The sequence below is a fragment of the Oncorhynchus clarkii genome, chromosome 28 (assembly GCF_045791955.1).
Source record: "Oncorhynchus clarkii lewisi isolate Uvic-CL-2024 chromosome 28, UVic_Ocla_1.0, whole genome shotgun sequence".
NCBI classification, from domain to species: Eukaryota; Metazoa; Chordata; class Actinopteri; order Salmoniformes; family Salmonidae; genus Oncorhynchus; species Oncorhynchus clarkii.
In genome coordinates, this window is record NC_092174.1 from 24924161 (window position 1) to 24939724 (window position 15564).

Genomic DNA, 15564 nt, shown 5'->3' on the forward strand with positions numbered 1-15564 from the left:
GGTTTGAAGAATGCTCCAGCAACCATCCAAAGGTTGATGGAGACTGTCCTGGGAGATCTGAGGGGTAGAAATTGTCTTGTGTATCTGGATGACATCATAATCTACTCCTCCTCTGTCACGGATCATCTGCAAGACATTCAGTCCGTCTTCGACAGACTAAAGGCTGCAGGTTTGACCTTGAACTTGAAGAAGTGTCGTTTCTGTCTGCCAGAACTCAAGTTCCTTGGTCATGTGGTTAATGCTGAAGGTATCCATGCAGATCCAGCCAAAGTTGCAGCCGTGCAGGAATTCCGAATTCCCACATCCCTCAAGGCTGTTCAGCGGTTTCTGGGTATGGCTGGATGGTACCACAGGTTTGTGCCTGACTTTTCAAAGGTATCCGAACCCCTCAATCACCTTAAGAAGAAAGGTGTGAAATTCCAATGGACCCCTGCATGCCAAGGTGCATTTGAAGCACTCAAAAACAGTCTAATTACTCCTCCAGTGCTTGGACATCCTAACCTGAATGCTCATTTCATTGTGTACACGGATGCAAGTCAAACAGGACTTGGAGCAGTCTTGGCTCAACAAACAGGACTTGGAACAGAAGAAGTTCTTGCCTATGCAAGTCGCACCCTTAATTCAGCCGAGAGGAATTATTCAACGACTGAAAGGGAGTGCCTCGCTGTGGTCTGGGCTTTGGAGAAATGGAGCTACTACTTGGAGGCAAAGATCTTCACCGTTGTCACAGACCACGCTGCTCTGCAGTGGGTTCTGGCATCAGGCAAGACCAACAGCCGTCTTATTCGCTGGTCTATCAGACTGCAGAAGTTTGACTTCATCATTGAGTATCGCAAAGGAAAACTGAACGTTGTACCAGATGCCCTTTCTCGGATTACAGAGACTGCCAATGTTTGTCCTCCCTTGTGCAGTACCTATACTACCGCTAAATGTCTGGATGATTCCTTTCCTCTGGATGATGAGAGTGTATGGAGAGCACAGCAGAAAGATGCTGCCATCATGGCGATCCACAAGAGTCTGTCTGAAGACTCCAAGAGTCGCTTCAGTGATAAGTATAGCATAATTCAGGATAAAGTGTAGATGGAATACACAGCACCCATTATCGCGTCTTCATTCCCTCTACATTGAGTGACCAGATAATCCAAGCTTATCATGCCAAATGACAAGTCTGCCAGGCATGTGGGTTGATACCCGGAAGTTTGTACAAGTGTGAAGTCTGCAGAAATACAAACCAGACATTGGCAGACCTGCCGGGAAAATGCAGCAGACCGTGGTGAACCATCCAAATGAAATGTTGGGAATTGACCTCATGGGACCTTTTCCTCCCAGCCGGGGGACACGGAATGAATTTTTATTGGTGGTAGTGGACTACTACACACACTGGGTGGAGTTGTTTCCCCTCCGCAAAGCCACTGCATCAGCCATTGCTCTAATTCTGCAAAGGGAGGTTTTTACCAGATTCGGAATTCCGGACCAAATCCTCTCTGACCGAGGTCCGCAGTTCATATCAGGAATATACAAAGAGCTCTGTACCTACTGGGGTGTAATTGCCAAGCTGACCACAGCCTATCATCCTCAGACCAACCTGACCAAGAGGGTAAACCGAACCCTGAAGGGGATGATTGCTTCATTCGTGGTGGATCAGCACACAAGGTGGGATCAGCATCTCCCTGAATTTCGCTTTGCACTGAACTCTGCCGTGCAGGAGACTTCAGGGGTCACTCCCGCCGAACTCCACCTGGGAAGACCACTAAAAGGTCCGATGGACAGGGTCTTGCAAAGTTCAAATGTTTCACCTGACTGCCCAGCGTTTGATGCCGTACAACACCACCACACCTTGCTAGCCAGAGTGGAGGCCAGCAAAACCAAAGCCAAACAACGACAGCTGAGAAACTATGACAAACATAGACGAGACGTGTGTTTTCCACCCCAGGCTCGTGTCTGGGTACGTTCACATCATCTGTCAAAGGCATCTAAGAAGTTCACTGCCAAGCTAGCTTCGAGATGGAAAGGTCCATACCGTGTAGTGCAGCAGTTGGGACCAGTGAACTACTTGGTCTGTTTGGAGGACACTGGGGAAGATGTCAGGACAGTGCATGTTGTTGACCTAAAGCCCTGCTACCCTACGGCAGAAGAGCTGGATCGCAGGCAAAAGCAACACCTGCAGGACCTCTTCGTGGAGGACTCTGATGAGGAGGACTTCCCTGGTTTTGTGTAGCAGGAACATGAACCTGTCAAAGCCTGCATCCTCTCTGTTTCTACAGGCATTGTTTTTTCATGGGGGGAGGAGTGTGGCGAAATCTGCACGGAGCCTTCACCGTGCACTGCCACTTTAAGAGCGCGTGAGCAGTAAGGAAGGAGAAAATAAAGAGAGCTCGTTCAGCTCTTTGGGGAGGGGCTCTTTGGTGGCGCGACAGTTTGATTGTGTGTGCTGTGCTGCAGAAGTTTTGTTTGTTTTCAGCGTGTGTAGTTTATAGAGTGTTTAACTCAATCATCAGTGTAATCGCTCTAGGTCGTGGTTGTTTTCGTTTGGGACCGCGGCCGTTATGGATCGCATGGATTAGTAGCAACATTGTTGCGAAGCTTTAACATACAAACCATCGGACAGTCAGACAGTACACCTGCACGCCTGAAGACCACAGCTAAGATCTCTCGTTCTCTTTCTCTTTTTCTCTTCCCTCTATCGTCCCAGTGCTTTACCCTGCAACAGACTCTTTATTTTTCCAATGCTCTTCCTATTGAAGTTCATTAGAGCTGGACTATTATTGCCCTGCCAGAAGTATTTGGACATTTTCGTTAAAAGGGAGGTTGCTTGCAAGTTGTGTATTGTTATGTGAACTGTATTGAGGTGTACTAATGACATGTGGCCGAGAAGACTGTGGACATTTTTAAGGCCTTTGTTGTGTCGATGAACACCCCCACATTCATACCCTCTGCACTCATCCACTAGACAATAATACAGATTATTGCAAATCCTATGTTGATGACTGGGTTCATTCTTGTATGAAGTTGCTGTTGAATTGCTCTGCCATTATTAGTATTAGTATTATTGTATGAGGTATTCTTGTTGGTGTTACCCCTGTGCTGTGATGTGGGTTTTATATGGTGTGTATTCTCTTTTCTCTCCACTGGCTATCTGGTAAACAGGCTACACTCTAGGCAGTCTCTTCTGCTGATGTGTGTGGGTCTGGTAGTGGTTCTCTCTATTCTACTCTTTTCCTTTCGGCATGGTTAATACCTGCCTGGCGCCCGAACAAAAGCTTTCTTTACCCCTCTCTAATAAATACCGCTACAGGCTATACTGCTCATTGTCATTCTACAAGTCATAATTATTATGGCTAAACCACAAAGCAAGACTACATCAGAATTGTCTTCAACATATCCAATATATGGGCTACAGCGCATAATCATCTATTGGACCTCCACATGTAAGTCCTTGCAAAACAAGAACCCATGAAAACTTGCCAACTTCGATTAGATCATTAGATTGCAAAAGAAGGCCAAATCACTGAATGTATTACATTGGGTTTTCATTTGCTTCTAAACTACAAATAGAATGTTTAACTGTAATTAGTTTCAAGCAGGGACAGTTTCAGGCATAAGTGACATAGCAGTCGCTTAGGACCCCTGGTCGCTAGAGGGCCCCAGACACCCCCCAAAAAACTAAAGGTGGTGTCTCTACTTGTCATTGAGAGTAAGAATAGTAGAATACACCAGGTGCAATTTCAAAATGTTATTGTGCATAAGCAGTTTTATTCTTGTTATGTCAGTCGCTGACAGTCACCTAATTAGCCATGTCAGCTAAGATTTTTTAAATTGGTAGTAAGTCAAGCCAGCTATCTAATCATGGCCCAGGGGCCCTGACCTACAGGGGGCTCCCATTGATCCCAGGGGGCTCCCCAGTCATTCTCAATCAGCTATCATATTAACATGGCATAAGTCACAGAGGTAGAATTGCATGACATATGCTGTAAAACTTGCTTTAAAAAAAAGGTCCAATGCAACAGTTTTTATATCAATATCAAATCATTTCTGATTAACAATTAAGTACCTTACTGTGATTATCTCCAAAGAAAATTGTCTTCGATTATAGTCACAGCCGTGTATATACCCCCCAAGCAGATACCTCGACGGCCCTGAAAGAACTTCAAAGGACTCTATGTAAACTGGAAACCATATATCCTGAGGCTGCATTTATTGTAGCTGGAGATTTTAACAAAGCTAATTTGAGAACAAGGCCACCTACAGTTGAAGTTGGAAGTTTAAATACACCTTAACCAAATACATTTAAACTCAGTTTTTCACAATTCCTGACATTTAATCTGAGTAAAGATTCCCTGTTTTAGGTCAGTTAGGATTACCACTTTATTTTAAGAATGTGAAATGTCAGAATAATAGTAGAGAATTATTTATTTAAGCTTTTATTTCTTTCATCACATTCCCAGTGGGTCAGAAGATTAAATGCACTCAATTAGTATTTGGTAGCATTGCCTTTAAATTGTTTAACTTCGGTCAAAACGTTTCAGGTAGCCTTCCACAAGCTCCCACAATAAGTTGGGTGAATTTTGGCCCATTCCTCCTGAATGAGCTGGTGTAACTGAGTCAGGTTTGTAGGCCTCCTTGCTCGTACACGCTTTTTCAGTTCCGCAGACAAATTTTCTATAGGATTGAAGTCAGGGCTTTGTAATGGCCACTCCAATACCTTGACTTTGTTGTCCTTAAGCCATTTTGCCACATATTTGGAAGTTTGGAAGACCCATTTGCGACCAAGCTTTAACTTCTTGACTGATGTCTTGAGATGTTGCGTCAATTTATCCACATAATTTTCCTTCCTCATGTTGCCATCTATTTTGTGAAGTGCACCAGTCTCTCCTGCAGCAAAGCACCCCCACAACATGATGCTGCCAACCCCGTGCTTCACGGTTGGGATGGTATTCTTCGGCTTGCATGCCTCCCCATTTTCCTCCAAACATAAAGATGCTCATTATGGCCAAACCGTTCTATTTTTGTTTCATCAGACCAGAAGACATTTCTCCAAAAAGTACGATCTTTGTCCCCATGTGCAGTTGCAAAACTTAATCTGGCTTTTTTAATGGCCGTTTTGGAGCAGTGGCTTCTTTCTTGCTGAGCGGCATTTAAGGTTATGTCGCTATAGAACTCGTTTTACAGTGGATATAGATACTTTTGTACCAGTTTCCTCCAGCATCTTCACAAGGTCCTTTGCTGTTGTTCTGGGATTGATATGCACTTTACGCACCAAAGTACATTCATCTCTAGGAGACAGAACGCGTCTCCTTCCTGAGCGGTATGACGGCTGCGTGGTCCCATGGTGTTTATACTTGCGTAATATTGTTTGTGCAGATGAACGTGGTACCTTCAGGTATTTGGAAATTACTCTCAAGGATGAACCAGACTTGTGGAGGTCTACAAATTTTCTTCTGAGGTCTTGGCTGATATCTTTTAGATTTTCCATGATGTCAAGCAAAGAGGCACTGAGTTTGAAGGTAGGCCTTGAAATACATTCACAGGTACACCTCTAATTGACTCAAATGATGTCAATCAGAAGCTTCTAAAGCCATGACATCATTTTCGGGAACTTTCCAAGCTGTTTAAAGGCACAGTCAATTTAGTGTATGTACACTTCTGACCCACTGGAACTGTGATGCAGTGAATTATAAGTGATGTCCTAACCGACTTGTCAAAACTATAGTTTGTTAACAAGAAATTTGTGGTGTGGTTGAAAAACGAGTTTTAACGACTCCAACCTAAGCTTATGTAAACTTCCGACTTCAACTGTAAATTCTACCAGCACATTGACTGCAGTACCCGCTCAAGCAAAACACTGGACCACTGCTACTCTAACAAGGGCCTCCCCTGCCCTCCCTTTGGTAAATCTGACCACGACTCCTTGCTCGTACCGTCCTGAAGGCATAACCTCAAACAGGATGTTCCAGTGACTAGAACCATTCAACGCTGGTCTGTCCAATCAGAATCTACGCTTCAAAATTATTTTGATCAAGTAGACTGGAACATTTTCCCAGAAGCCTCAGACAATAACATTGATTTATATGCTAACTCTGTGAGTGAGTTTATTAGGAAGTGCAAGTTATACCCACTGTGACTATTAAATCCTACCCCAACCAGAAACTGTGGATAGATGACGGTATTCGCACAAAACTGAAAGGGGCGAAACATCGCATTCAACCATGAAATGAGGTCAGGGATTATGGCAGAATATAAACAGTGTAGTTATTCCCTCAGCAAGGCAATCAAACAAGCTAAATGTCGGTACAGGGAGAAAAATAGAGTCGCAATTAAACGGCCCAGACAGTATGTGGCAGGGTCTACAGGCAATTATGGACTACGAAAAGAAAACCAGCCACATTGTGGACACCGATGTCTTGCTTCCAGACAAGCTAAACACCTTCTTTGCCCACGTTGAGGATAATACAGTGGCACCGACGCGGCACGCTACCAAGGACTGTGCCTCCCCCTCCTTCTCCGTGGCAGACGCGAGTGAGACTCTTAAACGTGTTAATCCTCGCAAGCCTGCTGGCCCAGTCGGCATCCCTAGCCGCGTCCTCAGAGCATGCGCAGACCAGCTGGCGTGTTTACGGACATATTCAATCGCTCCCTATTCCAGTCTGCTGTCCCCACATGCCCCACATGCTTCAAGTTGGCCACCATTGTTCCTGTACCAAAGAACGCAAAGATAACTGAACTAAATGACTATCGCCGCATAGCACACACTTCTGTCATCATGAAGTGCTTTGAGAGACAAGTCAAGGATCATATCACCTCCACCTTACCTACCACCCTAGACCCACACCAGTTTGCATACTGCCCCAACAGATCCACAGACAATGCAATTGCCATCTCACTGCCCTATCCCATATGGAGAAAAGGAATACCTATGTTAGAATGCTGTTCATTGACTACACCTCTGCATTCAACACCATAGTACCCTCCAAGCTCATCATTAAGCTCAAGGCCGTGGGTCTCAACCCCGCCCTGTGCAATTGGGTCCTGGACTTTTACGTGCCTCCCCCAGGTGGTGAAGGTAGGAAACAATATATCCACTTCACTGATCCTCAACACTGGGGCCCCACAAGGGTGCATGCTCAGCCCTCTCCTGTACTCCCTTTTCACTCACGACTGCGTGGCCATAAAACGTCTCCAACTCAATCATCAAGTTTGCAGACTACACAACAGTAGTGGGCTTGATTACCAACAACGACGAGACAGCCTACAGGGAGGAGTTGAGGGCACTCGGCGTGTGGTGTCAGGAAAAACAACCTCTCACTCAACGTCAAGAAAATAAAGGAGATGATCGTGGACTTCAGGAAACAGCAGAAGGAACACCCCCCTATCCACATCGACGGGACAGTAGTAGAGAAGGTGGAAAGTTAAGTTCCTCTGTGTACACATCAGGGACAAACTGAAATGGTCCACCCACACAGACAGTGTGGTGAAGAAGCCGCAACAATGCCTCTTCAACCTCTTTTCACCTAAAACCTAAAACACTCAAACTTTTACAGATGCACAATCGAGAGCATACTGTCGGGCTGTATCGCCGCCTGGTACGACAACTTTACCGCCCTCCAGCGCAAGGCTCTCCAGAGGGTGGTGAGGTCTGCACAAAGCATCACCAGGGGCAAACTACCTTCCCTCCAGAACACCTACAGAAACCGATGTCACAGGAAGGCCAAAAAGATCATCAAGGACAACAACCACCCAAGCTACTGCCTTTTCACCCCGCTATCATCCAGAAGGCGAGGTCAGTACAGGTGCATCAAAGCTGGGAGCGAGAGACTGAAAAACAGCTTCTATCAAGGCCATCAGACTGTTAAACAACCATCACTAAGAGAGGGTGCTGCAAACATACAGACCCAAATCACTGGCCACTTTAATAAATGGGTTCAATAAAAGGTATCACTATAATTTTAAGTAATGCCACTTTAATAATGTTTACATATCCGACATTACTCATCTCTTATGTACATACTGTATTTCATACCATCTATTGCATTTTGCCTACGCCGCACGGCCATCGCCCATCCATATAGTTTTATATGTACATATTCTTATTCCATCCCTTTACATTTGTGTGTATAAGGTAGTTGTTGGGGAATTAGATATTACTGCACTGTCGGAAACTAGAAGCACAAGCATTTCGCTACACTCGCATTAACATCTGCCAACCATGTGTATATGTGACAAATAAAAATGTATTTTGTTTTACATTTAAATGGTAAAAGAGAAACAAAAATAGCTTCTTAGCAAAGAGCAATTTCTCAAGCAAGAATTTTGCTAGGACTGTCTGGGAGTGGCCTAAATAGGAAAGAAAAAAAATAGAAAGAGTTTTAGAACTTTTTCTTATTGCTCTAAGTTTAATAACTAATGTATGGCATCCAAACAAAATAGGCTGACATTTCAGGCAGTCTTTTCAAACAGCTCTTAGCTAAAAGGGCATTATCATAATGTTCACAATATTATTCCAACCTTAGTGTGGAAATGCAGTACCAGTCAAAAGTTGACACACCTACTCATTCAAGGGTTTTTCTTTATCTTTACTATTTTATACATTGTAGATCATGTAGTAACCAAAAAAGTGTTAAACAAATCTAAATAGATTTTATATTTGAGATTCTTCAAAGTAGCCACCCTTTGCTACTTTTAAGCAGTTATAGTTGGCAAGCATCACAACATAGAAAGTGACACAGCCTATTCAGACACTACACAAGGCCAACCATCCAGACACAATACGTTTCTTGAATAGCAACCACGCCTTGACTGGTGGAGCGTCTAACGCTCTGAATTCATAGCCTACTGATCTGAGAATCACGGGGTAACACATGCTGTTTTAGTTGCAAAACCATTTAGGCAAGAGTGAACCAAGAACATAATTGCAGCAACATGATAGTTTAGGTCTAGAGTAAAATTATTGGGCAGACAATAGAAAGCAGATAGGGGCTATACAGGTGATCTGTTAAAGTTGTCAACGATTATCAGATGAAGGTTTGAGTGATCAAATCCATAGGCCTACACCAATAGTTTAATTGTTTAGAGGTCTTACACGCTCGTCCTCGCTCGCATTTTTCTTTCGGTGGGGAACATGGGGTCTGCCGTCGGCCACGGGCTGCGGGGTCTTCCGTGTGTTGTTCTCCTCGTCCGCTACCTGTCCGCCGAGTAGGTGACTGGCCTCAGGTGGGTGTGGGAAAGAATTCTTCGTATTGATCTTACCGGCGAATCTCTGATACAGCGAAGCCATAAGTACAGTCAAAACCACTACAGCATGTCAAAGCAAGAGAAACCTCTCGTCTACGGGGACGAGTGTAGGCTACTGCTTCTTTTCTGTGGCTTTGGAGAGATCCGACAGCGGGGGGCCAATTTATCCTCTGGAATAAAGCGGAGATGGTTCCAAAGAGAACAGGTAAATTATCCCGATAAAATAACTTGTAAAAACTGAAAACGTTTCCCTGGTTGAATTATAAAACAAACAGCCTAACAAGCAAGTCCTCATCGATTGGATGTGTTTTGTCCTAAGGGAGCGGTGAGCAAGGCTACAGTAGGACGTTAATAGTCTGTGTCTGTATTCAGAGCACGTTGGTTCCCCTCTTCAGTTCGTTGATGCCTTCTCACAGCGCGATAGCAGCCCGTCTCTGTGGGTTTCCAATCTGATATTCAATACAGTCTCAGAAAATTGAACCCAATCAAAATAACTAAAGGCTGCTAGACTTTCAACAGCTGTTTGGCGGCAAGAAAGACCCGGTGTGTGTGTATGTGTGAAGGACGCCGAGAACCAGTGGCGCCTCGGTGGACGCGTTCTGCATGAGAAGTGAAGTAAACGGACTATGCACAACCTATTATCTCAACAACACACCGCAGACTATAGCATACTGTACATAATGCACATTAATATGGGGTAGAGAAGATTTCCTTTAATCCAATATTGCATTAGTCAATAAATAGTCCTGTCTCAAATGTGCTAATAGGCTACAAGCAGTCATGTAATCTGTAGAAATATTTTCGTTATTCCGTTCATTCCAGTCCCAATAACTGTTAATCCAGGACGGAGCTCGAGTGCCTCTCTGTGGCTCAATGAGAAACAACACTCATTCAGCAGAGGACGATGTTTATGACAGTTATAGTTTATAGTCTACATTGTATTTTATTCAATTTGTCTGAGCTTCTTCTCCACATTTGACTCTAGAAGGCCTTGGCTATCTCTAACACGAATTCAACACATTCCTCTTGAATCCAGATACAAAAAGCGTGTATTAAATCACGTTCTCTGGGAATGCGATGAGTGCGATTCAGTACCATGGACAGCGCCATAAACAGCACCCTGGACGCAGGTTGAGATTAATATGTTCCTAGATAAAAAAAAAAAAAGTCTAATCAAAAATTAGCTTTTTGGTATTAATTTAAGGTTAGGCATAAGGTTAGGAGTGCGATTGAGGTTAGGTTTAAAATCTGATTTTATTACCGTGGCTAGGCTACTTAATGACCACTCTGTAGAGCTGTCTCCAAGACAAGATTTATCCAAAAATGTCAACCTGCGCTATGGACATCAACTGTGAACCCATTCAGTGAGCTTATATCATAAAAATGACAGTGTGTAGCTAATTATTGTGACTCAGAAGCACAGCGAGACCAGCTAGTCTTCGCCATCATATACCTTTCCTCACCTGCCCTAGTGGCCTTTTAGTAGTCAGCATTGTAACCTATGAGGATGGAGTTGTGAGGGATTCAAAGAAAACTCAGGCATGTCGGTGCATGCTGTTAAATGTATAATGTATTGGGGTGTTTGTGACACAGGAGGCTACTGAAGGGAGAACGACTCATAATAATGACAGGAACGCAAATTAATTGGCATCTAACACCTGCGTTTGATGTATTTGATACCATTCCACCGATTCCGCTCCAGTCATTACCAGGAGCCCGTTCTCCCTAGTTAAGGTGCCACCAACCTCCTGTGGTATGTGACCATGGTCAGTGGGGACAGGCAAATGTGGAGAGCTGAGAGCCTCCTCAGTCAGTTTCAGAGTGTCAAAGCACCCTGGCAGGCCTCCTCCCTGTGACAGCTCAGACCTCCATACTGGTGTTATGGTGGATTTCTGAGAAATGGGTCATCTACTGCACACACAAGTACAACTTCAAAGCAGCACCACTCAGTATGATACCAAATAGACCATGCTGCAGACGCCATCAAGCGTTAATGTCATTTGACTAATAGGCTAGGACAGAAATCTATTGAAGTGGATTAAAACTATCCTCCTGATTCATTTCACAACTGTCTCATCTGCACAGAGAGACTAGAGTAATCACATGCTCCATCCTAATTAGAAATGACAGTTGGGAAAATATTGTAGATTCCAAAGTTAACAATGAGTGGGTTTCAATTAATTTTCCTTTTTCCATTGCGAGTCATTTTCATATCATTCCCCAGAGCCGCTGGAGGCTCATTGATTCATGAATTGAATTAAAAATGCATCCCTCCCTCTTCACTACAAAAAAACTTTTCCATTCCAAAACCAAGGGCCTAGAACACGTGTCAAACTTATTCCATAGAGGGCAGAGTGTCTGCAGAATTTCGCTCCTCCGTTGTACTTGATTGATCAATAAGGTCACTGATTAGTTAGGAACTCCCCTCACCTGGGTGTGTAGGTCTTAATTGGACACAAATTGAATGGAAATAATGAATATCAGCTTACACTTGGCCCTCCATGGAATGAATTTGATACCCATGGCATAGGATAAGGGTCATTGGTTGGAAAGGGTCATTTTCAACCATAAATGTTTATAAAATGTCATAGGTAAAAGTACTTTGGTTGGTAAACATTCAATTTTTGCTACAATATTCAGTGTACTACTCTCTAAAACGACTCTCTAAAACGAATGGGACTCTCTAAAACAATGGGTTGAATTGAGATATTCAATATAAATACAAAAATATGTGGTCACCCCTTCAAATTGGTGGATTCGGCTATTTCAGCCAAACCTTTTGCTGACAGGTGTATAAAATTGAGCACACAGCCATGCAATCTCCATAGACAATCATTGGCAGTAGAATGGCCTTACTGAAGAGCTCAGTGACTTTCAAAGTGGCACTGTCATAGTATGCCACCTTTCCAACAAGTCAGTTCTTCAAATTTCTGCCCTGCTAGAGCTGTTATTGTGAAGTGAAAACGTCTAGGAGCAACAACAGCTAAGCCGCGAAGTGGTAGGCCACACAAGATCACAGAACGGGACCGCCGAGTGCTGAAGTGCATAGCGCGTAAAACCGCCTGTCCTCGGTTGCGACACTCACTACCGAGTTCCAAACTGCCTCTGGAAGCAACATAAGCACAATAACTGTTTATTGGGAGCTTCACGAGATGGGTTTCCATGGCTGAGATGCCGCACACAAGCCTAAGATTACAATAAACTATGCCAAGCATTGGCTGGAGTGGTGTAAATCTCGCTGACACTGATGAATCATGCTTTACCATTTGGCAGTCCGATAGACAAATCTGGGTTTGGTGGATGGAAGGAGAAAGCTACCTGCCCCAATGCATAGTGCCACATTTAAAGGTTGGTGGAGGAGGAATAATGGTCTGGAGCTGTTTTTCATGGATCGGGTTAGGCCCCTTAATTTTGGGGGGTGGATGGAAGGCATATAACACAAACGTAGAGCAACCCAAATGTTGCGATTTCCAATCTCATTACAGAAAACGTTCACATGTTAGCTAACCTTTCCTCTAACCTTAACCCTTTTAGCTAACCCGTCGCCTAACCCTAACCTTAATGCTTTAACTCCTAAACTTAACCCTAACCCGTAGCCTAGCTAATGTTACTGTAGGTAACTTTCTCTTGCCACTTTACCTTCACCTATTGTGTTGTACTATTGGAGTTGGTGATACTAGTTCAAATTAGAGGCCAAGTTATTCTACTTCTTACTGTGAACAACTTAATCAAGCCTAAAAATATACAAAACTGTCACATTAATAAAGGTAGTTGTGTCTTGAGTTACTTGAACTAGCATTGAAATTTGAGCAGTGAGGTTAATTTCTCCCCCCTTGTCTCCACTTGTTCCAGTTTGAAAGACATCCCACTGTGACACCCTGCAGATATAAATAACTTGGTGTGAACCTCCCTACACCAGGATGATCAACATTCGCCAGGATATTATTCAGGAGTGTACATCACCATTTTAGACAAAGGTCAAAAAAGTACCCAATTCCAAATGTCATTGCCTCAGTAAAAGTATTTATACCTTAATAGGAAGTTACTCAAGTAATAGTGAAAGTCACCCAGTAAAATACTACTTGAGTAGTACCTGACTTTCTGCCGAAGTCGATGCCTCTCCTTGTTCGGGCTGTGCTCGGCGGTCGACGTCACCGGTCTTCTAGCCATCATTCTTCCCTGCCTCCTATACACACACGACTCTGACAGAATCTCTGACCCAACATGAAGTCAGCAGGAGAAGGTACCCCAGCCATGGAGGTGGAGGAGCGCGTCATTGAACATACGGAGATGATTTACAATCTGAGCGCCGCCATGGATCGCGGTGTCCAGAATATGGACCGCTGGGAGACACAGGGAGTTTTTCCAGCGCCTCCACCAGCACAATCGGGGTCTCCCCTGAGCGCCCCTATCCTGCCTGAACCCAGCAGGATCCATCTATCCATGCCACAGGTGTACGGCGGAGATGCTGCCGGCTGCCAGGGTTTCCTCCTCAAACTAAGCCTGTATCTGGCCACGGTCCACCCAGCTCCATCGGACCGTGAGAGTTACGCCCTCCTCTCGTGCCTCACCGGGAAAGCCCTGGAGTGGGCCAGCGCTGTGTATGGAGATGGAAATGTGGCGTTGGACCATTTTGAGGAGTTCACCCACCGTTTCCGGGCAGTATTCGACCACCCACCCGAGGGCAGAGCGGCGGGTGAGCTCCTCTACCATCTGAGGCAGGAGACTAGGAGCGCCCAGGAGTTTGCTCTGGAGTTTAGGACCCTGGCTGCCGGCGCTGGATGGAGCGACAGGGCCCTGATTGACCATTACCGCTGTAGTCTACGCGAGGATGTCCGTCGGGAGCTGGCCTGCAGAGACACCACCCTCACCTTCGACCAGCTGGTGGACCTGTCCATCCGGCTGGACAACATGCTGGCTACTCGTGGACGTCTAGATCGGTGTCTGGTTGTTCCATCCTCCCGCACCCTCTCTCCTGTACCCATGGAGTTGGGAGGGACGGTGCGCAGGGAGACCGGAGGGGGATCCCGCTCGTGCACCATATGTGGTCGCAGAGGACACACTTCTGGTCGGTGCTGGGTTGGTTCCTCTGGGAATCGAGGCAGCAGGCAGGGCACTCTGGCGTCACCCTAGGTGAGTAGGCACCATTCTCATCCAGAGCCCTCTGTTGCACATATGTTTGTCTCTGTCACTTTTACTGAACTTTCCCCGCGTTCCCAGCATAAGGCGCTAGTAGATTCAGGCGCGGCTGGGAATTTCATTAATAAAGTGTTAGCTCATAGTTTAGGGATCCCCATTGTTCCTGTGGATGTGCCTTTCCCCGTTCACGCCTAAGATAGTCAACCATTAGGGTCAGGGTTTATCAGGGAGGACACCGCTCCTTTTGAGTATGATGACGCGGGGGGTCACAAGGAAAAGATTCTGCGTATTCTGTGGTGCTGGGCCTACCCTGGTTAGCTTGTCATAACCCCACTGTTTCTTGGCCAGAGAGGGCTCTCACGAGGTGATCGCAAGAGTGCTCAGGTAGGTGTTTAGGGGTTTCCGTTGGTGCTACTACGGTGGAAAGTCCAGACCAGGTCTCCACCGTGCGCATCCCCCCCAGAATATGCCGATTTGGTAATTGAGAAGGTGACTCCATTACCACCCCATCGACGGGGGGATTGTGCGATAAATCTCCTGGTAGACGCTGCACTTCCCAGGAGTCACGTGTATCCCCTGTCGCAAGGGGAGACGGTGGCTATGGAGACATGTCTCTGAATCCCTGCGTCAGGGGTACATTCGGCCCTCCATTTCACCCGTCTCCTCGAGTTTCTTTTTTGTGAAGAAGAAGGATGGAGGTTTGCACCGTGCCTTGATTATCGAGGTCTCAATAAAATCATAGTGAAATCACACTTATCGCTACGGCGATTGAGTCAATGCACGGGGCGCGTTTTTTCACTAAACTGGATATCAGGAGTGCGTACAACCTGGTGCGTATCTGGAAGGGAGACGAGTGGAAGACGGCATTTAGTACCACCTCAGGGCATTATGAGTACCTCGTCATGCCGTATGGGTTGATGAATGCTCCATCAGTCTTCCAATCTTTTGTAGATGAGAATTTCAGAGACCTGCACCGGCAGGGTGTAGTGGTGTATATTGATGACATTCTGATATACTCGGCTACACGCACCGAGCTTGTGTCGCCTGTTGGAGCATGACCTGTACGTCAAGGCTGAGAAATTCTTGTTCTTCCAACAGTCTGTCTCCTTCCTAGGGCATCGGATTTCCACATCAGGAGTGGATATGGAGAGTGACAGCATTGCAGCCATGCGTAATTGGCCGACTCCCACCACGGTA

General features: G+C 45.3%; 1 protein-coding gene across 3 annotated transcripts in view; it reads right to left on the reverse strand.

Moving 5' to 3' along the window:
- The window catches only part of LOC139387220 (A-type potassium channel modulatory protein DPP6-like), a 218379-nt gene that overhangs the window by 115073 nt on the left and 87742 nt on the right, over positions 1-15564 (reverse strand). For 2 of the 3 annotated variants that reach the window (XR_011629140.1, XM_071133298.1), the window contains exon 1: positions 9077-9381. The exons of the other annotated variant lie outside the window; for it this stretch is intronic. Coding sequence is in view for 1 of the 2 variants with exons in the window: in XM_071133298.1 (XP_070989399.1) it covers positions 9077-9271 (195 nt within the window). In the remaining variant the exon portion in view is untranslated. Of the gene's footprint in view, positions 1-9076; positions 9382-15564 lie in introns of those variants that run through there. 3 annotated transcript variants of the gene reach the window in all.